At 35.2% G+C, this 26,748-nt stretch overlaps 1 protein-coding gene across 1 annotated transcript in view; it reads left to right on the top strand.

Moving 5' to 3' along the window:
• Positions 1–227: 227 nt before the first annotated feature.
• The window catches only part of LOC141673940 (superoxide dismutase [Cu-Zn], chloroplastic-like), a 33,176-nt gene continuing 6,655 nt past the window's right edge, over positions 228–26,748 (top strand). The window contains exon 1 of the mRNA XM_074480668.1: positions 228–461. Coding sequence (XP_074336769.1) covers positions 228–461 — 234 coding nt within the window. The remainder of the gene's footprint in view (positions 462–26,748) is intronic.

The following is a 26,748-nucleotide window of genomic DNA, read 5'->3' as shown; positions in this document are numbered from 1 at the left end:
TTTTTCTTTGTATTATAATTCTTTGAGATAGTAAGCAGGATTATGTGATAATCATGTCACATGTGTTAATATGTTAGAAAGTTCATAATAATTTGGTAGGAAGTTCATGCATGAGAGTTTTGAAATGCTAAAGGATTGATACATATTTGACACCATGCTTGACAAATTATTATATAAGTTGCTTATTTTCTTACCAGAATAATGGCACCGAAGAAGAAGAGTAAGTTATGCGAGGATTATACCGAAAGTCATACAGATCTAGCAGTTGTCCAGATGTTGGGACTGATACAGCAACATGTGTTACATCTTACTCAGCAGCAATAGCAGCAGCAACAACTAGCAGCTCCACCTACGATGACTTTGAAGAATTTTCAAGCTGTAATCCACCCGAGTTTAAGGGAAGTGCTGACCCCGTGGAAGCCAATGCATGGCTTAAAGAAATTGAGAAAGCTTTTGACTTAGTCAGAGCATGAGTTGAACAGAAGACCAAATTTTCCAGTTACTTTTCCACGAACTAACCCCGAGCAAGGTATACAGATCTGCTCTATAAACTGGATCCAAGGTATACATTGGCCTAATTCGACCACAAATCTGGTCTTACCACGAATCTGGTCCACATAAAGAAAACTATCCAATTTTAAAACAGTTAAGTATGATAAACAGTATAATTCAATAAAATAAGATCATAATCAACAGTGACAAAACATTTGTATAAAAGCGTAATGCAATTTATGAGTATCACATGGGTATATCAAGGTATGTATGAGGAATGGCCTCCAGCCTATAGGAGAATCAGGTATTAGATGAAAAATGATTTCAAAAGGTTTAGTTCTTTGATTTTACAAGGTATAATTGAGTATAAAAGTTTCTGTATGTTCAAGCAATTCTATTCCAGTGTTTGGTGTATGATGGATATGTATTTGTGGAGTAGTATCGTATTTGTGTGGTTTAGTATTTGGTAAATTAACAATGGATAGTTTACAAAGAATAAGGCTTACAGCTCAAAGATCAGGTGATGTGATCCGGGTTCAAGGCTGAATAATTCAAAGCACTTACAATATAAAGCTGAACTGTAATATCCGGGATATATCGTATAATTATTTTTGCTAATAAATTTTTATTATATGTGTTCAGTATCTATTTTGTAAATTATTTGTTAAGTGTTAAATGTGCTTGGCTGTTTAAAAATAATATTAATTGAGTATTCTAATTTTTATATGTCCAAAATTAAATATAGATAATTGTCATATCTTCCTAATTATTTTAATGTTGATTTATGAATTTATAGGAATCATATAAATTTTATAAAATCTTTTTCCGGGCATTTAAAATCTATTTTATAAAAACGGGAACCAACCGACGTCATCCGTTTTTATGTTTTTATAACCCGAAACTCTTCCGAAAACTCCTTTCTAACCTAATTGCAATATTCCGAGCATTTTCCATGTTTTGACTTTTTCTATCCGGCGTACGGTTTGTCCTGTGCGGGTCCCGACGCAATATTTTCGATACATTATTCGTTTCGATAAATCAATAAAACTCGTATTTTTGATAAACGAGAGCTTTTTATTAAACTATCACAATTATCACCTCGTAATACGTGTAACCAGGCGCTGAGACCAAGACCGCAGTACAAATTGTACTGATTTGGATAATTTATAAACGGTACCGTTTAGATCAGTTTTTATTTATAAACGTACCGTTTTAAATCCGGAATGATCCAACGGGATACTAATTTCCCGTAATTATAAATAGCCTTTACCGTATTTTATTTTGTACCAGAAATCATTTGCAAACAGTATTTACAGAGTTTTTACAGAGAAAATACTATAATTCTATTTTGTTCTTCGTAATCAAACACAAATTCAGAGGTGTTATCGATATCCGATTTTGGCGTACATATACTCAAAACGAAGCTACTGAAATCTAGAATCCAAATCTTCCATCAATTTCAACCCAGAAATATCAGGTGATTTTCTATTTAATTATTTATATTCGAATTTCTTGGTATTTAAATTATGAATTTTTGTTCGAGAGGTTGTTTGTATGATTTGATGATTGCATGTTGTAAAGATCGTCTTCCTGATGATTTTGATATATTATATGTGTGATTTGGAGTTCAGTTTCGTGTTCAATTTGGTGTTTGATTTTCGAAATTGTAAATTAGGGTTTATGAATGTTATGAATGTTTCCAATTGATTTTAGGCGTTTGTAACACCCCCAAATCCGGGGCCGGGGATCCGAGTTGTCACGAGTTCCATTTCCCTTAATAACACTCAATCTTAATAAACAATCAACTACTCTGTACTGTGACCCCACAATAAACACACACACACCACAAGTTATAGTCTCAGAGATGAATATCCAAAAATAACACGAGTCATTTTATTCCAAAATTATATGCCATTACACCTTAAAAGGGTTTCTGAATAAATTTACATTTCTTTGCCATTATTACAATTGATAAAGATACATAAGTCTGGTACATCAAAAGTTGAAAGCCTAGCCTATTGGTAGTTCCTACCTCAGCTACAGCGACATCAACGCCTATAGGAAACTGCAGAACGTTTCCTATCCGCTCGCGAATTGGGAGCTTGGTCCTGTTCATCTTGTCTATCTGATGTTGTGTGATGAAAGAAGAAAGCAAGGGTGAGCAACAAGCCCACCGAAATAATATGTATAATAATTAACAATATATGAGCATTCTCATAGTACTCATGAAAGTCTTGGTCAAGAAGAAATGAACCAAGCTGATATCTTAACGCGACCAAGTCGCAAAATATTCAGTATATATATACATATACTTTTCACAATCTTTGAAATCCTCTGACATGTATAATATACACGGAGTTCCAGTTTATAACTGTATAAAAAATATCGTTGCAAGGTGATCTGATGTATCTAACCTTGTCTTAATATTTTTCTGAAAATCTTTGACATGCACAAGATAATCATTTACTAGATATAAGTTTAAAAGATGAAGTTACAAGATACTTCAATATACTTATATCTTTTCCGAATACTACTTGAACTACCACCGTTAAATGTATAAATAGTTCATCCCATAGATTAAGCTACGAGACAAAACTTGTATAGAATCAATCTTTAAAATATCATCAAAATAAAATGAAGTTACGAGATACTTCATTTGATGCAAACATCATTTTGAAAACTTGACCCTGCCAACACTCAACAATCGCCCAACCGTAGCCTTTCTATCGAAGTGCTCTGGGTAGTGTTGCAGAAATATCCAATTGGATGATGAACTCATTATGGGAGTTTACCGCGCCAGGAAGACCACTTACGATGATCAGTCGTAGTAGTGCAACCCCACCATTTTCTACATGTAGAGGAGAACCTGTCGGATTTACTTGTCAACCGAACACTCGACTCCTAAGGAATGTACCGTTTTGCGGAACTTCCAGGCCATTTGGGCCAATATAATAAGGCGGGGCCGGCGCCACTCGACCACTTACGCCACTCCTAGTTCAGATGAAATCCATGACTCTGAAACGTAAAGCTCGTCCCCCCTTTCCCCAAGTAGAAACTTGTTGATACGGCTCCACCAAGAAGTCGTATCTAGTTGGAAAGGAAAACTCACCGATATTTCCCAGGCGATGCCTGTTAATGGATTAACTTGTTCCAAGAATTTTACTTCCCGAGTATTGGGTAAGTAATCAAAAACTCTTTTATCAAAATAGCAACCTCGTTGTGAATATAAAACACACCACAGAGCCGGATCCCTCAGGTTTTGAGCGAATATTTAAATCCCCTTTGAAAGGAAGATCTTAAATATAAAATGAGTTTTGGGATCCGCTCTAACTTTTAAAATCATTTTGAAGACTCGCAAAATATTTTTAGGAATGTTTGGAGTGATGCTGATTTACTAAAATAAATCAGTCCCGATATATTAGGAAATATCTGAATATTATTATTTAAATAATATCCTCATAAAGAATAATCTTTATAAAAATAATTGAAGTAGAAGTTTTAAAACTTATACTTGCAATGAATATTAAATAACCAAAGATATACTTATACGAAAGTATTATCTTTATTTGAATAATCAAAAGTGAGTTTGATTATCGATACATTATTCCTTAATAAAATAAAGAATAATAATTAGTAAATAATTGGAGTCATAAGTCCTTGAATGAATATTCAAATAATAATATCCATTAATAAAATAAGCGGAGTCATAAGCCCTCGAATGAATATTCAAAATAATATTCAATAATAAAATCAACGGAGTCATAAGGCCTCGAATGAATATTCAAAATAATATTCAATAATAAAATAAACGGGGTCATAAGCCCTCGAATGAATATTCAAAATAATATTCAATAATAAAATAAACGGGGTCATAAGCCTTCGAATGAATATTCAAAATAATATTCAATAATAAAATAAACGGTGTCATAAGCCCTCGAATGAATATTCAAAATAATATTCATTAATAAAATAAGGTTATCGAATAAACCTTATTTGATTCATAGTTTTAAAAACTATTCATATATATATAAATATATGTATATTATACTCGGGAGCATCGACTCCCGGTTTTAGAAAAAAGTTCACCTTTGGGTCCCCTATACTAAGGGTATATGCAAATTACCGCTTATCTCTAGCATAGGTATTATCAACTGAATCAACAGATATATGTATCAAGAATACGAAACAGGCATGCATATATACCATATCACATGCTACAATATATCGCAAGAATTTTCTAATTAACCATCATGCATCTATCACAAGATAATGCATATACATATGTATACATCACAACAACAGTATAACGGATAGAAAACTTGCCTGAGTGCTCCCGGATAGACTTAAGCTTAGAGTGGGTCCGATAACCTATAAACAACAACATAAGTCGGAATTAAACCCCGGTCGCTTAAGAAACTAGACTTTAACCATTTAGAGTCCTAACGTTCGCTTTCGTGCTTAAAGATTCACTTAAGTCGCTCGAGTACCCTCGGCTCCACCATTTTTAATAAATTAATCATTAAGGGTTTTAAGACGATTCTTTCGCGAGTACCTTACCAACTGCCTAATCCACTTTAAATAAATGTTTCATACCCCAATTAGTCAATTAAGGTCCTTAACAAAGGTTGCAAAGTAAGGCGAGGGGTAATGGTTCGGTCGCGAAACGCCGTTACTTAAAACGGTCGTTTCTCCTAAACCGTACATCGGATTCAAGCGTACCACATATCAAAACGAAGCTCGTAACATGAACTATCTAAAAATGTCAATGGTCAAAACCTAACAGTGAGTTCAACGGTTCTGATGTTAAGAACAAAAACAGTCTATGGTAAATCGGGCATTACGACGGCTATGTTTACGCGATTTCCCAAAATTTTACCAAACCAATTCAACACCAAACCATCACCAATCAATCCCAATACAACCATATGACAATATCACTCATCAACCACTTTAAACCATTTAAACCAAGCCCAAATCATACCATGAATCATCAAGAACAACTAGTGCTACTCTTAACTCCCAAAATCAACAAAAACACTTAACAACTAAGATCTTAACATGACAAAACAACTACTACACTTAATCTATCATTCCATCATCATAATCATTTTATACCAAACAACATAATGCTAAGATAATTTAGAGTTATACCTTCCTTGAAGCTTTTAATCAATGAAAGATCCTTGGAATGCCCATGGAAGCCTTGATCTATGCTTAAGCTACCTTGAACTTTCATAAAAATCAAGAAAACCAAAGTGATTTCTTGAAGGTTAATATTCACCATCTTCTTCCTTGATTTATTGGAAGAGATTGTGAAGGAATTAGAAGCTTAAACTTATAGGATATCCATATCCATGTACAAGGAACCTTAGATAATTACCTCACTAATTAACAAGGCTTGGATCTTAAATTTTGGAATTTTATTCTTTGAAAAAGAAGAAAAGCCGAGAGCTCTTCTTGAATATGGAAGTGTTTTGTGTTTTTTGATTTGTTTGCTTGGTTGCTAGCTTTTGTTTTTGATTAATTACCTTTTTACCCATGAAAAATTGTGTGGTTATTAATCAACCACACCTCCTTCCCTTATGTCATGCTTAGGTCATCATGTGATGTCACCTTGTTACACTTGTCTTCCTCTTGTTGGTGTGATGACATCATCATCCACTAACCCCTTGATTAACTCCTAATTACTTGGCTAATGACCGCTGATCTGTTATGCGGTTCGCTTAACTTTCGTTTTCATTTATCGTTTGAGGGATCATACCCGGGATCTTATTACTTAGGTTTCCTTCACCTTTCTTAATACATTATATTCCTTTTATGATCCTCTCTTATAATCCTTGAATTTAAATCCTTTTTATTCTGTTACCTTATACTCAATTCTTTCTGTATCTGGTAGATTTTCGGGAAAAATCAAAGTGTTCGGATTTGGATTCTGACGATCTTTACATACACTTATATACCACATAGAGTACAAATAATATCCCAGAAGATCAATAAAAGAACCCCTACATAGTGTGGCATGAAAAGTTTTCTTATTCAGCATAATGAGCAAAACACTATTCATAAGGGTTTCCAAAAATTTCAAAAAAAATTGGGGTTATTACAGCGTTTATTCGTTAGGGGTTATTAGCTTAAACGGTTTACGTCAACAAATAGATCGTGGAATAAGGATTTGTTTGGTATATACATGACTAACAGAGGATAGCTATATGTGGCTCGTCGAAAAATTGTGCAGACCGGCGGCGGAATTTTCAGATTAAGATTCCGGCCGTTTCGTTAGGTGGTTGTCACTCCCGATCCCATATTCGTGTTCCTGGAGGTTTTAACTTCATTTTCTGTGACTCTGGTTGATTTCTGGGTTGTCGAGATGTCACCGGAGAAGCTCGGGGTCGCCATTAATGGCGACCGCCGGCGACAGGGCGGGGATGATGGCAAAACTGCCATTTGACCCCCAAGTTTGTGATACTTGCAACTTAGTCCCTGACGTTTTAAAAATTTATAAAAATTCGATTTCTGTTTTATTTATTTTCAAAAACCGGATTTCTTTTTAATAAAATGAATTTAAAAATAGTTTTAATTATTTTAAATTCCAAAAATTATTTATTTTATTTCTAAAATTCTTCTGTAATTTAAAAATAAATCTAGATTACTTAATTAATTAATTTTAATTAATAATTAATTAATTAATTGATCAATTAATTATATTAATTGGTTAATTAGTTTAATTATTTATTAATTGATGTTAATTGATTATTTAATTAGATTTAATTATTTTTAAATGATTTAAAAATTCCGAAAAATAGTTTCGAGCTTTAAAATATTATTTTAAATTGTTTTCAAGGCTCGATAATTATTATAAAATTTTTGAAGCCAGATTTGGTCAACCGAACTCTGTTTATTACTCGGGAATTGATCCAATGACCCGTTTTAATTCCGAAAAATATTTTTAAAATCATTTTAAATACCTGAAAGCCTGTTTATGACCCAAGACTTCTTTATAAATAATATATCATTGATTATTCGACGTGTTATGTGCTATATGTGACTTGTTGGTTAACTGTCAGTCTACATGTTCGGTGTTTATTTGTTTATAGCGTAACTTTCAATCCGTTAATCGGATTCGGGTGAAACGAAGGGTAGTTGAAACCTTATGACGTCCATGTGACGATCAAAATATTGTGAGATGAATATTGATAGATGCTTATGATGCCTAGCAGAGTAAGCAAGGCGTAGGAAAGAGAATCAGGTGATCAGAAAGTAGAATTGATATGTAGAAAATACAACAAGTGATCAGAGGATAGAAGCGAGGCATAGGAGAAGCAGACGAGTGGTTGTTGAATAGAGTCATTAGACGAGTACAAGTGAAGTTAAAATCGATTATGATAAGGCAAGTACTTCTAAATCTTTCTCGAGATATATTGCAAATATTTCTAAATTCTCTTGTGACATATTGTTAATATTCAATATAGCTCTATTTTATATTGGAAATACTTTGAATCCTTCAGCCTTGAACCTGAGCCACATTATTTGATCTTTGAGCCGTAAGCCTTATTCTTTGTGAACCATTTCTTGTTGATTTACCAGATACTAAACCACACAAATACGATACTACTCCATAAATATATACCCATCCTATACCAAACACTGGAACAAAATTGTTTAAATATATAGAAACTTTTATACTCAACCATACCTTGTGACATCAAAGAACAAAAACCTTGTACATACATTGTTCATCTAATACCTGATTCTCCTACAGGCTGGAGGCCATTTCTTTTATATACTTTGACATACCCTTTTTGGTACCCATGAATTTTCACCATGCTCTTATACAAATGTTTTATTGTTATTGATCATGATCTGGTTTTATTGAATTATATTATCTATCATATTGAACTGCTTTAGAATTAGATGGTTTTCTTTACGTGGACCAGATTCATGGTCAGACCATATCGATGGTCAAGTTAGGCCAATGTGTGCCTTGGATCCAGTAGTTAGAGCAGTGATGTGTGCTTTGCTCGGGGTTAATGCGTGACTGATCAGCAGCCTAACCTTGGTTTTAAAAACTTAAAATGAATATCCAATTCTATTGGTTGTTTAACAAGAAACTTAATTCCTTTGAATCATCTCGTTTAATTATTGTTTAACCTCAGTTATCGATAATATGACTTGCTGAGCTAGTTAGCTCACTCTTGCAAATCTTTTTACATATTTTACAGTTAAGAAGAATACAGTTGATAGCGAGGTTTCCCAGTTCGATGCGCGAGCTAGGATTCCAGATTGAGTCGGATCGAGCTAGCAGGAGCTTACTGCGGTAGTGAGATAACAAGATTGTAAGAATAATTTCATTATCAGTTGTAAGTGAAATTAGTTGGGATTTGGTACGTTATAATAAAAGTTAAGGTTGTGTCTTGTTTTCATAATTTAACCTGTTGCGATCCATTTTTTATGAAGCAGGGTCATTATAAATAATATTTCTTATACAAGTTAATATATTGTGTTTGTGTTGTGGACCCCAAACTTCTGACCCGGGTTTGGAGGGCGCCACAGGTTGGTATCAGAGCTACATGTTATAAGTCACTGAGACAAGCCTAGATTGTCGGGATTGGGTAGAGGGTTAAGATTAGGAATAGGAAATAGAAAGATAAGTCATCGTTAGGTTGAGTGCGACTGTATAATAGGTCTGCGACACGGTTCATGTTGCGATTCAGGATTCTTAACTAGCGACGTGACATCCAGGCAACGACAATGGCGGATCCTGATTTCCCGATATCATCCGATCGTTTGGAGCTTTCCGTTCAAGGATCGTCATCTTCTCTCAGATTTGATTTGCACCTTGTTCCTCCATCAGTATTAACGATACTACCTTCTGTTATGACAGTGGCACCTCTTCAAGCTATTCTACGCTATTCTATCACCTCTTGATACGAGACTATCTATTTAAGAACCTCCATCTGTTTATTCTTATTATACTGGACATTCAATTGCGAGTGTATCTCTTCAGTTTACCCTACACCCTGTTCTATACCCCAGTTTAAAACTTGTCCTATGAAGCAATTGTACCTACGAGGATGGATTCGGGAATTACAATAAATGGTGAGTATTTGAGATATAAGTAAAGGTGAGAAAAAGTTTAGAAGAAGATTTAAGTGTTTCAGAGGATAGCTGCTACCAGATTAAATGGGGCCACTAGTGAATAGACCACCCGTGATTAGCTTGTGGAATAGACTAGAGGAATTTTGAAAGCACTAGAGAGAAAAGTATAGATCTGGAATTTTTATAGAATTATATGATGGTGCTATGATAAATGTGATGTAAGCAGACTTTGTTTTATGAAATAGACTTGTTGGCTGTTGGATAGACTTGCTCCACTTAATGACTGCAAAGATGATGATAGGTGTACTACCAGTATGGGAGTTTTAGCCACGAATAAGACAATATGCAACTACAGCTGAAGTTTTTTTTTATCGATTAAGGAAAGTAATAGACCCATTAAAGGAGAGGAGATAAATGGAAGTGAATGTACCTATGTGTGATCATTTCTTTAATTTGGTATCTGGTTATAGGAAGGACAACAACCAACTCATATAGTAAGGACAACCGGAGGTGTGATTTTCAAAATTTTCAAAATTTTTAACAAGTTTTCGAAAAAGATTTTTCCTTACAAAATTTCTAAACACCTTTTTGGAATAAAATAAGTTTTAAACATTGATTATCAAGTTACTACGTGAGTTTCTTGCTTGTCAAAAGACTCGGATTAGTTGGAAGGATATTATTTTAGATTTAGTATTGTTAATTCAGAGGACGAAGTAATCCGCGATTATAAAGAAGTTGATTATTCCTAATAGTAAGGTGTAAGTATTGTTTGATAAGATTAACAACAGGACCAACGTACGGAGTAACTATTCATCCAATTACTGGGATTATCAGAGTTCAAGGAATTCATTGATTAAACGGAAGCTGAGCATGACCGAAGAAGATTGGGAAGATTTTCAGGCTTTTCTAAAAGAAGAATATTATTAATAAAAGGATCGTTATATTGAATGATTCATGGTTATTTTAAATTAAAAAGAGGGAACTCAAGGTTATCTGATAAGAACACCATTATGATCGAATTACTAAAGTATTATACGTGTAGGTGCGATATTAAAGATGCAAGATTTAACAAGTAAGAATCTACCATAATACTTAGTTGCGAAGACATTTTAGCATACTTCTAAAGTTATTATATGACACAATTGGGATATCATCGATCAAAATTGAAAGATGAATACCAGCGAAATATGGATGGTGACCAATGGTATCATTTTTGTCCTCAATATTATAGCATATGTTCCTTTTTAATTTCTAAAAATGTATGAACTCCTTTTCTTACTAAATTCTTTCTGACGATATCAAAACGGAGGATTTTGCATTCCTTTCAAATTTAATTGATCCCCTCAAGTTTTGTTTTCTGATTGGGACAAACCGTGTTATGATGAGACACTTTGTCGGAAAGACGAAGAGTCGGGTGGGACGCCACCTAATCATGTGCTGTATGCCATACGGTATGAAAGACTGGCCATCGTAAGTACCAATGTGGTTGTCTCATTCATATTCAAATCATTACTTCCTCTTTATTTTCAACTCTAAGTTTATTAAAATTGCGAATTCTTCTAGTTGTTTTGTGTTATAGTTATTCTTTGCAAGGGCTTTTCAAATAAAAGTCAACGTATTATACACCAAGCGGGCAAAGTCCCATCTACTCTCATGCATGGAAAGGAAACAAGGGCATATGGCGAGAATTGCAAATCACTAACCCGAGCCAGGGATGCACTAAGAGTCAAGGGGATCTACTTCAATAAGGAATACGTCTCCGAGAATGAGAATTTGCGATTTTCCTGAGAAATGTGTTATTTAGAATATAAATATGATGACGTGGATGATTATTGTGGATACCTTATGCGTTAAAGTATTGAAGGATGTGGGAGCAATTTGATCGTATATCTCTCAAGGTTTTATTAATAAGATGAGTTACCTGTCGAATTGATAAGATTATGATTGAGGATTAGCAAGTTAAGAACGTGCAATTATTGAATAAGTAAGTACCAATGGCGGAATCGATATTTCTGGTAATAGGTTGTGAAAAGTTGATACCATTTGAGATAAGAGGATTTGACATTATTTTAAGGAGTGGATTAACTATTCAAGTGTAATGTCAGGCAGACCGTCACGATAAAAGATAGTTCTGAAGATGCCAAGTGAGAACATGAAGAAGTTTAGAGGACAGAGGAGTGTAAAGAACTTGTTATGAATGATTTAAGATTACAATGACCAAAATATAAGTGCTATGGCAATTATAAATAAGAGTCAGGAGCAAACCGAACTTGAAGATTTTACAGCCTCAAGAAATTTTCCAGACAAGTTACCAATATTTCCTTTAGATAAAGAAAATGCGGTTGTGATTGATTTAGCACCTGAAATGAAGCTAGTGTTCAAAGCCCCGCACAGAATAGCACTAGATAAAATAAAGGAGTTACCAGAGCAAACACAGGAGATAATTAGAAAAGAAAGCAACGGGACCTAGCGTACCCCCTAAAGTGCACCGGCACGATTTGTTAATAAGAAAGATGGAAGTGTGAGATTATGTGTTGACTAGCGAAAGCTCAACAAGTTTACTCTCAAGAGCAGATATCTGTTACCTCGAACCAATGATTTATTTGATCAGATGAAGGAATCAAGGTATTTTTATAAAATTGATTCAAGACTGGGTATATTACCAAGTGAAGATTGAACTTATGGACATATCAAAGATAATTTTCAGAACTCAGTACTGTTGTTATAAAATTCTAGAAATATTATTGGGATGAACTGATATACCAGTGATATTGGATGAGTAGAATCTGGAAGGAGGAATCTGGATAAGATGTACTTGTGTTACTTAAGAAGAACCATGCAACCTATACAATGATAACCGAGGAGTCAAAGAAGAAAGAAGCGGTATGAAAAGTTTACCAGGTGAAAACTTTAATGGCAGGAAGTATAATTCCTAGCATAGATAGTCAGTGAGGAGGAGACCAAAAGGGGATTCAGCAGAAAAATTTAAAGATAGTATAAATGAAGAAAGACCAAAAACACCAACCAAAGTAAGAAGTTTTATTATTAGCCGGTTATTATCGGAAATTTGTTCAAGATTTCTTAAAAGTTGCAGTACCTTTGACAAAGCTAATCAGGAAAAGCAAGAAGTTTTTATTAAGTGGAGAAGGGTGAAGAAAGTTTTGCGAAGTTAAATGAAAGAATGGTTACGACACTTGTTTTATTAATTGGAAAGTATTAAGAAGATTTGATAAGTTTATAGTGATGCTTCTCATAAGGGAATCGGATGTGTGTCGATGCGGCACAATAAAGTATTGTATATGCATCCAGACAACCAAAACCTTATGAGCAGAAGTATCCTACTCACAAATTGGGACTAGTAGTAATAATATTCGCTTTGGGAGATTTGGGAAATATGATATATAGGGGGAAAGGTGTAAGATTTATACGGATCATAAAAAGTTTGAAGTATGAACTCCTGAGGAAAAGCAAATGTAGTGGCAAGAGATAAGAAAAAAGGGGAGAATGAACAGAGAGACTATACCAGAAGAATTATCTATGGAATTCTAGAAGTTGGAATTGGAAGTCAGGGTTTCTGATCCAAAAGGAGTAAGAATGTATAGTATGACTTTTCAATTGGAGTTGTTAGAAAGGATAAGGAAGTGTCGGGAAGAGATAATGGATCAGGATATAAATCGTGTGGTAGGTAAAGAATTGTGCACGCAAAAAAGGACGATCAAGGTATTCCTAGGTTTTCTTCTAGAATTTGGATTCCACCAGTGACGGAATTGAAGAATGAAATTTTACAGAAAGCTCATAATTCAAGGTATTCAATCCATCCAGGGAGTACCAAAATGTACAAAGATTTAAAGGAAAATTATTGGTGGCCAGATAGGAAGAGGGAAATTGCGGAATGGATTAGCAGATGTTATACATTTCAAAGAGTTAAAGTAAAGCATCAGAGATCAAGTGGGTTATTACAGCCATTGGAGGTTCCAGAGGGGAAGTGGGAGCATATTGATATAGATTTCATAGTTGGATTACCAAGGGTAAAAGCCAATCATGATGCCATCTGAGTTATAGTGGATAGACTTACCAAGTCAGCTCATTTTTTGTCTATAAATGAAAGATTTTCACTGGACAAGTCAGTTCATGTGTACTTAAAAAGAAATCATAATTTGTCATGGAGTTCCTGTGTCCAGCGTATCCGATCGAGATCCAAGATTTAATTCAAGATTTTGGAAGAATTTTCAAGAATGTTTGGGAACAGAACTGAATATGAGTACGGTTTACCATCCACAGACGGACGGCTAGAGTGAAAGAATGATCCAGACAATTGAAGATATGTTACGTGTTTGTGCTATTAATTTTAAAGGAAGTTGGGATGAGCATTTACCTCTAGTAGAATTTGCTTATAACAACAGTGTCACCCCAGTATGGGGATGCCACCCTACGAAGCTCTTTATAGACGTAAATTCAGATCTCCCATTTATTGGGACCAAGTAGGAGAACGCAAAATACTTGGACCTAAATTAGTACAGCAGACAAAGAAAGTTGTTGAAGTTATCCAGAAGAAATTGATAGCCGCACAGGACCATCGAAGGAAATATGTAGATCAATCAAGGAAAGACATAGAATTCGAAGAAGGAAGCCTAATATTACTGAAAGTATCACCGTGGAAGGGATTAACGAGATTTGAAAAGAAAGGAAAATTGAGCCTAAGATATGTCGGACCTTTTGAGATTCTAAAGGACGTTGGCAAGGTAGCTTACGAGTTGGCGTTACCTCCGTACATGGAGCACATTCACAATGTTTTTCATGTATCGATGCTTAAAAAGTATAATCCAGACTCCAGGCATGTAATAGAATATGAACCAATAGAGCTTCAGGCAGATTTGTCATATATAGAGAGAGTCCGATAGAGATTATAGAGGAAAGAGAGAAAGTATTGAGAAATAAAGTGGTAAAGTTAGTAAGAGTATGATTGAGAAACCCAAAGGTTGAAGAGTCAACCTAGGAGTTAGAAAGTGATATCAGAGAAAAGTACCCTCATTTATTTTCTTAGGAGATTCTGAGGACAGAATCCTTTTAAGGGGGGAAGGATATAATATCCGGGATATATCGTATAATTATTTTTGCTAATAAATAATGTTAGGTCACACACTGTAGAGGGGGTGAATACAGTGTAAAGTACAATCAAATCGAACTTTAATATCTCAAGTAACAGAAAACAAACTTTATTGAAACAAAAAACTCTGTTACAGTATGGAACTGTTACCTCTCAGTGATGAACAAATATCATGAGAGCTGCTAGGGTTATAATAAATAATCTTCTCGAATATGATAACACTTATAGTGTAAACCCTATGTCTTTGTTTATATACTACACAGTTACAAGATAATCTCTAATTGATATGGAATATAATTTTGCTTCCTAAAACATATCAATCAGATATCTTTTCTTCCAAGTATTCTATTCTTCATAGAATTCCTTCTTCATGCATATCTCTTCTTATGTTTATCTTGATCTTCTTTCCTTTAATCAGCTACTGTCCTTATCTGAACGTCCTTCATCACTTAAGTTCTGATATCCATCTTCTGATGATTATCTCCTGATAATATAAGTACTGATATCCTTAAGTCCTGACTTCCAGTAAGTACTGATTTATCCTGTTTAAGTATGATCTGAAAACTAAACATAAATCATATTAACCATGACATTATCAAATATATCTAACAATCTCCCCCAACTTGTAAATTCGCATAATATACAAGTTTAACAAATATTTGATGATGTCAAAAACATTAAGTACAAATGCATGAGAATTAGACTAGATAACTACAACTTACAGTCCTTAAAGCTTTACCAATATTTAAATTCTGATAACAGCTTCAGTCTGTACAAATATCAGAATTTAAGCAGTTGTAGATCTTGACTTGGCTTCATCTTCTGATCTCTCTGATGTCAGGAGTTGTTCTGAGATAGTTCTTCAACAAACATCTCTCAGCATATCTAAGTTCATCAATCATCCTCCTTTTAGCATCTTTAAGCTCTGCAGTATCTTCACCAATTTGAAAGATTGCAGCCCTGAGATCATTAATCTTAGCTTTTCTTATATCCTGATCCAGTCTGTTTTGCTTTAGTGAATCCTGGTAGGAGTTTCTTTGATCTATCTTCTGATTTCAAGTTAACTTGAGCTATGTCAAAGGTTACTTGCTTCTTCAAAATATCAGAACTTACTGTCTCTTGACTCTGAACAACTTGAGCCATGTCAGAGGTTGTCTTAAAAACTTTTCTTGAAGTCAGAGCAAGATCATCCTTTTCATCAGTGATTTCTTCATTCACAGGAGGCTCATAAACCTTGATAGGTTCACCAACCTTTTCTTTACCCTTGGATCTTGGATCTATCTGCGGTTGTGATTTAGCCAATGTTGCTTCAGTATTTGTCCTTTCTTTTATCACAATGCCTTTGAGTTTTGGAAGTATCTTTTTACCAGAAGCTTCAGATTTAGATGTGACTTTCTCTGATTTAAGTCCGGCTTCTTCTTCTATTAAACTCTCCAAGTCCATTCCTGGATTTTCCTGAAGAAATAACTGTCTTGACATTTCTTCATCAAGATCTAAAAGTTCATCAGAACTTATCCTTTTACCAGTAGCAGAACTAATTCTTTTCCCAGTATCAGAACTTGTCCTGTGACTTGTGATTTCAGCTTTTCTTGATGAGAAATCTCTACTTGACTATGACCTCTACCCATTCCTGAGTTTCCTTGATCATCCTTCTCATCATCCTTCCCTTTCAGTGTCTTTCCAGTCTTGCATTTGGACTTAATTACTTTCTCCCCCTTTTTGGCATCAGCAGGTAGTAGAAGAGAGACAAGCAATTCCACTGAGGCTTGCATTTCAGTAAGTTGAGATTGCTGAGAAGCTTGATTTTTCAGAATATCATCAATCTGAGCTTGTTGTTTCTCTTGAGTCTTTTCAATATAAGCAATCCTGTCAAAGGTAGGTTTGAAGAACTGTTTCTTATCAATCTTGTGAACTTGATCTTGTTTGATAAATTCTTCCCGAATCTTGTGTAGCTCTGTATGAGTAGTTGAATGAAGACCTTGTAGATGTTTAGTACTCAATGCAGTGACTCTAAGCTGTGTTTTGAAATCATCAGTAATTAACATCTCATCAGCTTTAGTCAAGTGCTCAGCAAGATGCTTTGCAGTTGGAACACAGGAAACTGAGTTTCATTCCTTAGTCCACTCCTGTCCTGCAGGAGTTTCACTCTAAGGCACTGGTGCTTCTCTGGTAACAAACTTCTTATCAAGTTTAGATTTAAGAACAGTTTGTGGAGGGGCATGTCCTGAAGGACCGACTTCATCAACATCTGCATTTGGAGCAGCATCACCAGTTTTTCCAGCATTTGCAGCATCAGAATGTTATGAATATGTTGAGTACTTGATGATTACCTAAACAAAACATCTAAGTAGATTTTACTTAGTGAAATAATGTAGCACTCGACGGATAAGAATTATAGTCCCGACGGATAACTCATTATAGTCCCGACGGATGATTAACTTATTATCCATCAAGTGAGTAGCTTATGTAATAATAAATTTGTAGCACAGTGTTGTATGCACCTTTGTATAGAATCTGTAGTAGCATATAAGTCATGTTGACTTTAACTAGATATGCAGAATAGGTTGATTAACTGTACATAAGCAATGTCTTGTAATTCTGTATAAGTGAAATGAAGTCAAGTGCCAAAATGGCTACCAACGGATGATTAACAAAGCTTCGACAGATGACCAAAATAGCTATCAACGGATGCTTAACAAAGCTTTGACGGATGATCAAATGACTATCAACGGATGTTTAATATAGCAGTCGACGGATGATCAATTAAGTCATCGACGGATGATCTGAAAGTCGACAGATGATCATATCAAGATTCAAACATCAGTTGAACAGTGAAAGCTGACACACAGCCGTTGAGTTGGATACAAGCACACTGTGGAAGCCCATTAACTGGGTAATAGAGGACAAAAAGCAGCAAAGATCAAGACTGTTAGATTTTATATTTGTTCAGTTCTTTTGAATTTGTAATCTTGGTAATATATATAAACCAAGAGAGTAGCAAATAAAAATAATAACTGAGATAGCTAAGAAACAACAACAGAGAAATCTTTGTAAGCACTATCTTTAGCATTTCCTGTGTTCTTAGCAGTTCTATTTTTTTGTAAGCAGCTGTGAGCATTTCTGCACACAGAGTCCTCTCGATATATTAAATATATCTCTGGTGGAATTGTTTAAATCCACCAGAAAGTTTTTTAAAGACTCTTGTTTTTAATTACTTATGTTTTGATTCATTCAAGTTTACATTCCGCATTGTTCTAATCAAAACAAATATATCCATAATCGAGTTGAACATTTTTATTTCAAGAAAAAGGTTCAAGAATTCCATTCAACCCCCCTTCTGTAATTCTTGCTATATTGTTAAAGGACTAACAATTGGTATCAGAGCAAGCTCTTAATTTACAAAGAGTTTAAAGATCAAAACAATTCAGCAAGATGAACAAGAAAAATGTTGGAGTCAAGATTCCTTTTCTTGATAAAGATAATTACCATCATTGGAAGGTAAAGATGCATCTTCATATGCTTTCTCAAGATGAGGCCTATGTGGACTGCATAGAAAGAGGCCCTCATGTTCCAATGAGAGCTGCAACAGGAAATGAACCATCTGTTCCAAAGCCAAGGCATGAATGGTCTGATCCTGATATTGAACAAGTCAGGAAAGATAAAAAGGCCAAGAACATTCTGTTCAATGGTGTTGATGCAGACATGTTTGATAATATCATCAACTGCAAGACTGCCAAGGAAGTTTGGGACACAATACAGATAATCTGTGATGGTACTGAGCAAGTAAGAGAAAATAAAATGCAGCTCCTGATTCAACAATGTGAGCATTTTCACAATGAAGAAAGTGAGTCACTCACTGACATTTTTAGTAGATTCCAAAAGCTACTAAATGCTCTTAAATTGCATGGAAGAGTCTATCAGACTAAAGACTCCAATATGAAATTTCTCAGATCTCTTCCAAAGGAATGGAAACCAATGACAGTCTCATTGAGAAACTCACAAGATTATAAGGAGTTTACTTTGGAGAGACTGTATGGCATTCTGAAGACCTATGAGCTTGAGATAGAGCAGGATGAAAGAATGGAGAGAGGAAAGAAGAAATGAGGATCCATTGCACTAGTGGCTGAACTGGAAAAGGAGAAGGAAGTGAAGATGGAAGCTGTGGAATCAACTTCAAAGGCCTGTGAAAGCAAGAGTAAAGGGCTAGCTGCAGAAAGTGAAGATTCATTGAGTCAAGATGACATGGAGGACATTGATGAGCTCCTAGCATTCCTTTCAAGAAGATTTGCCAAGCTCAAGTTCAAGAAGAACTTTGGAGCTGCCAAGCCAAATAGAAACATGGTGGATAAATCAAAATTCAAGTGTTTCAAATATGGCTTGGCAGGGCATTTTGCAAATGAGTGTAGAAAGTCAGATTCCAGTAAGAAAAGATTTGAGTCTGTAGATTATAAGCAAAAATACTTTGATCTACTCAAACAGAAGGAAAGGGCTTTTATTACACAAGAGAATGACTGGGCAGCTAATGGTTTGGATGAAGATGAGGATGTCAGCTATGTCAATCTAGCCCTTATGGCCAAGTCTGATGAAATAGAGACAAGTTCCTCAAGCAATCAGGGAAACAGAAGGAATCTTTGGTACTTGGATAGTGGTTGTTCAAGATACATGACTGGTGATTCTACCCTGCTCACAGAGTTTGAAGAGAGAGCTGGCCCAAGTATCACTTTTGGAGATGACAGCAAAGGTTATACTGTGGGATATGGCTTGATTTCAAAGGACAATGTCATCATTGAAGAGGTTGCCTTAGTGGATGGTCTCAAACACAATCTGTTGAGTATCAGCCAACTTTGTGATAAAGGCAACTCAGTAACCTTCAACAAAGAAACCTGTGTTGTGATTAGTGATTATTAATCAAAACAACAAAGTGGTTCTCACTGGTGTGAGAAGAGGAAATGTGTATCTAGCTGACTTCAACTCAACTAAAGCAGAATATGTAACTTGTCTTCTCAGTAAAGCAAGTCAAGATGAAAGTTGGCTATGGCACAAGAAGCTATCCCATTTGAACTTCAAGACCATGAATGAGCTGGTAAAGAAAGAGCTAGTTAGAGGCATTCCTATGGTGGAGTTTACAAAGGATGGACTGTGTGATGCCTGCCAAAAAGGGAAGCAGATTAAAGCATCATTCAGGAAGAAACTTGATTCATTAATTGAATAGCCTCTACAACTGCTTCACATGGATTTGTTTGGACCAGTCAATATATTGTCAATCTCAAAGAAAAGATTTTGCCTAGTAATTGTAGATGATAGCTCTGTCAGATTTTTAACGCAGCGGGGGCATGGCAAAACACTTTTACACATACAAAATCCAAATAAAAGCATATAAATCGTGAATAAAAATTTGAGGGATCGAATCTAACCTTTTAAAATAATTCGGAGACAACGATCAGAGATCCTTAGCAGTTGCTCCTCAAGTGTGAAGCACTCCACCGGTATCCACCAAGAAAACGATGTTAAGGAGGAGGAAGAAGGTGGAGAGAATTGGGTTTTCCAAACTTTTTGGGTTTTCGGGTTCGATGTGGGTTGGAATAAAATTAGGGTCTATAATAGTGTATTTATAGGCAAAATTTTCAGCTGAAATTTTCCCATAAATATTATTATTATTATCCCATTTATTATTCGTATTAATAATTAAAACACCTTTTAATCATTAATCCTTTTTCTAAACACTTTAGAAATAATTCTCTCTCTTGATTTAATTTCCAAAAAATTAAATCCTTAATTAATAATATTAAGAACTTTTCTTAATTAATTTATAATCAATTAAATCTCATTTAATCAATTATTAAATTTTCCAAATAATTATTTATTTCACAAATAAATAATTATTAGCCATTATTAATTAATTCCTCCACCAATAAATCATTCTCTTTTTATGGTGTGACCCTGTAGGTTCAATATTAAGCCGGTAGTAGAAATAAATAATAATAAAACTATTTTATCATTATTTATATAAATTCTCTAATTTATTAAATATGATTAATTAATTAATCACATTTATTCTACATCGTGAGTGATGCTTCTCAACATATCGCGACTATCCGGACAATATGAATTCACTGCTTAGAATACCAAGAACCTGTCAGTGAATAGTTACCGTACAATAAACTCCTTCTACCCTACAATGTTCCGATTAAATACAAGGCATGGATCTCGTGTCAAGCCTATCTAATTCAATCACTTTGCTTACCATTTACTATGCGTAGTTCTATGCAAATTAGAAACTCCTTTCTAATTTCATTTACTCTGGCCAGAGATTCCTGAACTAGCATAAGTGGATCAGCCTTGAACATTCGCTTCCTTCACTGAAGGGGTAGATCCTTTATTGATCATACACTATCTTCGTGTAAAAATTCCTATACCCAGAAGAGCCCTAATAATTGTCCCTAGAGACTAAGAACTAAACCAAAGCATAGTTCAGTGTACACAAGATGACTATGATGACCTCAAGTCTAAGGATACTTGTACAACTATCACTATATGAACAACTGCTGACACGTGAGTGAACTCCATCAGTTGTTCAGCTGTGCGAGTCATGTTCAGTGAACTTATTCTATAATAAGCACCTACATACTAGCTATAGTGTCACCACACAAATGTCTATGAGAACAGACATCCTTCATAATGAAGCAAGCATAGTATGTACCGATCTTTGCGGATTATTAATTACCAGTTAGTAATCCTATGACCAGGAACTATTTAAGTTTAGAGTTATCATCTTTTTAGGTCTCACTATTATGATCTCATCATAATCCATAAAAAACTTTACTCTAAACTATGGTATATCTTATTTAAACACTTAAATAGATAGAGCCCGTAATAAAAACAAAACAAGTCTTTTATTAATATCAATGAAATCAAAACAGATTATATAAAAGTTATTCCTAAATCCTAATACATGATTGGACTTAGGACATATTCCTTTCAATCTCCCACTTGTACTAAAGCCAATCACTCTGGTATCTAATACCCATCTTGTCTTCATGACGATCAAAGTGACTTTCATAAAGTAGCTTTGTGAGAGGGTCTGCTATGTTGTTATGTGTGTCAACTCTAATTCAATACAATATAAGAAATGTTACCGCGCTCCCACTAACCCTTTTGTAGACGTATGGTTCATCTACATTTTTGATAAAATCAAACTCTTTGATTGTCTCATCAAAACGGATATTCCATCTACGAGAAGCTTGCTTTAAACCACATATGGTTCGCAGCAGCTTACACACTAGGTTTTCATTTCTCTTGGAAAGAAAACCATCTGGCTATTTGCCAGATCTCATAGTCGTAGTAAGCAGCAATCGCAAGCAAAATCCGAACTGATTATAACAGGGCTACAGGTAAAAGGTTTCATCAAAGTCAATCCATTGCCTTTGTTTGAATCCTTTTGCCACAAGCCTGGCCTTAAAGGTCTCCACCTGGCCATCTGCTATAATCTATCTTTTGTATACCGTATACATAGATTCCATTCTGGATTTCATGGCACTATGCCATTTCTCCGAGTCAACACTGCTCATAGCCTCATTATAGGTCACAGGGTCATCATCATCAATGATCGACAACTCATTGTCATTCTCAATGACAAGGCCATATTACCTCTCAGGTTGGCGAGACACTCTCCCTGACCTATGAATGGGCTGTTCCACAAAAGGTTGTTCAGTCAGAACAGGTGTTTCCACTCGATCTGTAGTAGTTTGTGCTTCTTGAACTTCATCAAGTTCAATTTTGCTCCCACTGTTTCCTTTAAGGATAAACTCCTTTTCCAAGAAGGTAGCATGTCTGGAGACAAACACCCGATGATCAGTGTAAAAGTAATACCCTAAAGTCTCTTTAGGATATCCCACAAAACTACATTTTACGGATCGATATTCCAGCTTATTTGGGTCAACTTACTTGACATAAGCTGGACATCCCCAAATCTTAACGTGTTTAAGACTCGGTTTCCTTTCTTTCCATATCTCATACGAAGTTTGAGGAACAGATTTTGGAAAGCACCGTATTCAGTTAATATGCTGAGGTTTCCAATGCATAACCCCATAGGAATACTGGAAGATTTGCATAGCTCATCATAGACCGAACTATGTCTAACAAAGTTCGATTTCTCCTTTCAGATACCAATCTGGAGGAGTCCACTGGGAGACTATACCATTTACTTTGAGATAATCCAGAAACTCTCCATTCAAGTATTCACCATCTCGATCTAATCGAAGAATTATAATACTATGTTTGGTTGTTTCTCCACTTCATACTTATACTCTTTGAACTTTTCAAAGGCTTCAGACTTGTGTTTCATCAAACACATATCCGAATCTAGATCTATCATCTATGAAAGTAATGAAGTATGAAAGTCCACCCATGGCTTGCGTAGACATTGGTCCACATACATCTGTGTGTACCATTCCTAGCAAATTTGCAGTCCTCTCTCCATGTCTACTAAATGGAGATTGCATTGCCACTACAAAGTGAGATTTTCATCATCCCTTTTCTTTTATTAGTTTGTTCAATCTGAAATAAATTATGTCACATACATACAGACCATTATTTAAAGTACCACGTCCATAAAGAATATTATCTCTAAGAATAGAACATTCATTATTCTCAATAATAAATGAAAATCCAGCCAAGTCTAACATGGGAATAATATTCCTCACAATCGAGGGAACAAAATAACAATTATTTCAAACAATAGTCTTGCCCGTAGGCCTATGTAAATGAAATGATTCTACATCTACAACAGCAACTCTTGCTCCATTTCCATCAGTAGAATCACCTCCTCTTCCTCAAGAGTCCTATTTCTCCTTGGTCCCTGCAACAAATTACAGATTTGAGAACCACAGGCGGTATCTAATACCCAAGTAGAAATTTGATTTAATGACATATTCACTTCTATCATGAACATACCTGAATCAGAAGCGGTAGTCTCACTACCCTTCTTCTTCTTCTTCAATTCTGTAAGGTAAACCTTGCAGTTACTCTTCCAGTGCCCCACCTTGTTACAGTGAAAGCAAACAACTTTGCTCTTGGGGTCTTCAGCTTTTGGTGGAACCGGCATTTTCTCACCTACTTTCTTCTTCTTGGAAGAGTTCCTCTTCCTTTTCTTAGGATTGGAACCTTCACCAATTAGAAGAACAGAACTCTTCTTAGGGGAAAATTCGATTCCGCAGTCTTCAACATGTTGTGGAGTTCAGGCAGGCTGACATCCAACTAATTCATGTGAAAGTTCACAACAAACTGCGAGAACGAACTCGAAAGCGATTGCAAGACCAAGTCTTGGCTCAGCTCCCCATCCATGGCAAAACCAAGTTGTCCAAGACGTTCAATCAAATTGATCATCTTAAGTACATGGTCATTCACAGATGATCCCTCAGACATCCTACACCCGAACAGCTCCTTCGATATCTCATATCGAGCTGTCCTCCCCGCCACATCATACAACTCTTGTAGATGCATGAGGATAGTATGAGCATCCCTATGCTCATGTTGCTTCTGTAGCTCAATGTTCATGGAAGCTAGCATGATGCATTGAGCAACATTTGCATCATCTATCCACTTACGATACACAACATGTTCATCATTATGTGCATCATTAGCAGGTTCAGTAGGCTTAGGTGAGTCAATCACGTATTCCAACTTCTCAATCCTGAGAACAATTCTCAAGTTTCGAAGCCAGTCAGCATAATTAGGACCAGTCAATTTGTGAGCATCTAGTATGCTTCTGAGTGATAGTGCAGAAGACATAACGTACAAAGTAAATCTGTTAATGATAAACACATAACAACACTTAGCAAATATTCGATTTCATTTCAAAACACTATATGAATCGGGTCTTTATTCATAAGTTTTCCTAATTTATTCAACCCCCTACGTGAAAAATTAAGCATTCATAATGCTAGTGGGAATAGGGATCCTACATTCCATTACACAACCCCGGCTGTGGCACGAAACGCCATGTAATGTTCAATAGGCAGACAACTCTTGTCAATTACATCTAATGTTATTCCCTAATCAAACTTTAGCCTCTTGAATAATTGAGTCACGGCTGTGGCACGACAAACTCAATATTCTAAGTCAAGTCTAACCCAACATTCCATATAATTAAATCAGTCCCCAAAGGCCCACGGCTGTGGCACGTAACGACCTTTAGATTCTTATTCAATGTACACATCTCTATGTAATAGACAAGTATTTCTTATTTCGAAATCAAAGCCCTCGGCTGTGGCACGAAACGACAATGATTCAAAAATAAGAACTACTTTCTACCATGTTGGAAGGTTAAGACCGACACAAGCCCGTTGTGTCATTGGCCAATTACTACTTGATATTATTTAATTTTAGAGGGATTATATTACGTTACAATCATAATCATATTATAAATAGATTCTTCCTTTTAAATTAAATATTTCAAATCAATAATCAACAATCAGTTGATTCCCAGATCGGGTGGAGCTTTGTCAAGAGGCGTCAATTAATAACCCTTTCTTACAGATAGAAATCTGTTGTTGACAGAATCATCCTTTCTCTCATATCGAAAATTCATATTCAATTACGTGTTTTATAAACACAAGAATCTCATGATTGTATTCATAATATTATTATTAAGGTTATGAAACAATTTCACTATACTAGGTTGTCTAACAAACGCCTTATGTTTATTTAAGTTTACCTAAATCTATCATCGCATGATAAACTAAGCATATATCACATATATCAACATGAATAAACATCAAGGTAGGCATGTTACATCATCTAGCATATTAGTCTAAGCATTATACATCTCTATGTATCACATGAAGCATTTAAAAGTAGTTAAAACAGTTAAAAACAGCTTTAAAACACTTCATGGAAATATAAACAGTTCAAAACTTTTATATAAACTAAAATTGATCACTCTATTAGATCCGTCGCGAAAAAACGAATCCAACGGTATATTGCACGCCCAAAATGGAGTTACGAAACTCCCAGAAAATCAATTTTAAAATCAACAGAAGGGCTGTAACGCATTACAGGAACGCGTTACAGTACCTGTAACGCATTCCCGTGATGCGTTACACCCCTTTTAAGCCAATAAAGGGTGTAACGCATTCTACAAATGCGCAACAGCCCTTACCTCGCGCGTGCGCCATACGCGCCTGCACGCAGCCGCCGCTGATCTGTCTCCTGCCGTACATATTCTTCGTCCTTTGCTTTTTCGGTGCTGCAGACACTTGTCTGCTCTCTTAATAGCAGCAACAACAACACAGATATGCAGATGTACAGATATATATATATATACATACTAACAAATAATATATATATATATATGTATGTTTATTTAATTACGAATTTAATTGCAACAACTTCAAAAATCATAATAAAAAATCTATACATCCTAAAATTATGAAAAAAATACCCAGACGATCTACAACACTTGTAGAACCCAGATCAACCTTCAAAATTATTCTGAGAAACGATTTCTCATCAGACAAAATTAATCCATGATATAACTTGTAAAAATCATAATTAATTCATACAAGCACATAAAATTCTGAAATTTTTACCACAGATCTATATGCATACAACCTATGCTCTGATACCAATGTTGGATTTTTAACGCAGCGGGGGCATGACAAAACACTTTTACACATACAAAATCTAAATAAAAGCATATAAATCGTGAATAAAAATTCGAGGGATCGAATCTAACCTTTTAAAATAATTCGGAGACAACGATCAGACATCCTTAGCAGTTGCTCCTCAAGTGTGAAGCACTCCACCGGTATCCACCAAGAAAACGATGTTAAGGAGGAGGAAGAAGGTGGAGAGAATTGGGTTTTCCAAACTTTTTGGGTTTTCGGGTTCGATGTGGGTTGGAATAAAATTAGGGTCTATAATAGTGTATTTATAGGCAAAATTTTCAGCTGAAATTTTCCCATAAATATTATTATTATTATTATCCCATTTATTATTCTCATTAATAATTAAAACACCTTTTAATCATTAATCCTTTTTCTAAACACTTTAGA

This window comes from Apium graveolens, chromosome 7 (genome assembly GCF_009905375.1).
Source record: "Apium graveolens cultivar Ventura chromosome 7, ASM990537v1, whole genome shotgun sequence".
In the NCBI taxonomy this organism is placed as follows: domain Eukaryota; kingdom Viridiplantae; phylum Streptophyta; class Magnoliopsida; order Apiales; family Apiaceae; genus Apium; species Apium graveolens.
Note: the sequence above shows the minus strand (reverse complement) of the source record. Positions and strands in the feature narration are given on the sequence as shown.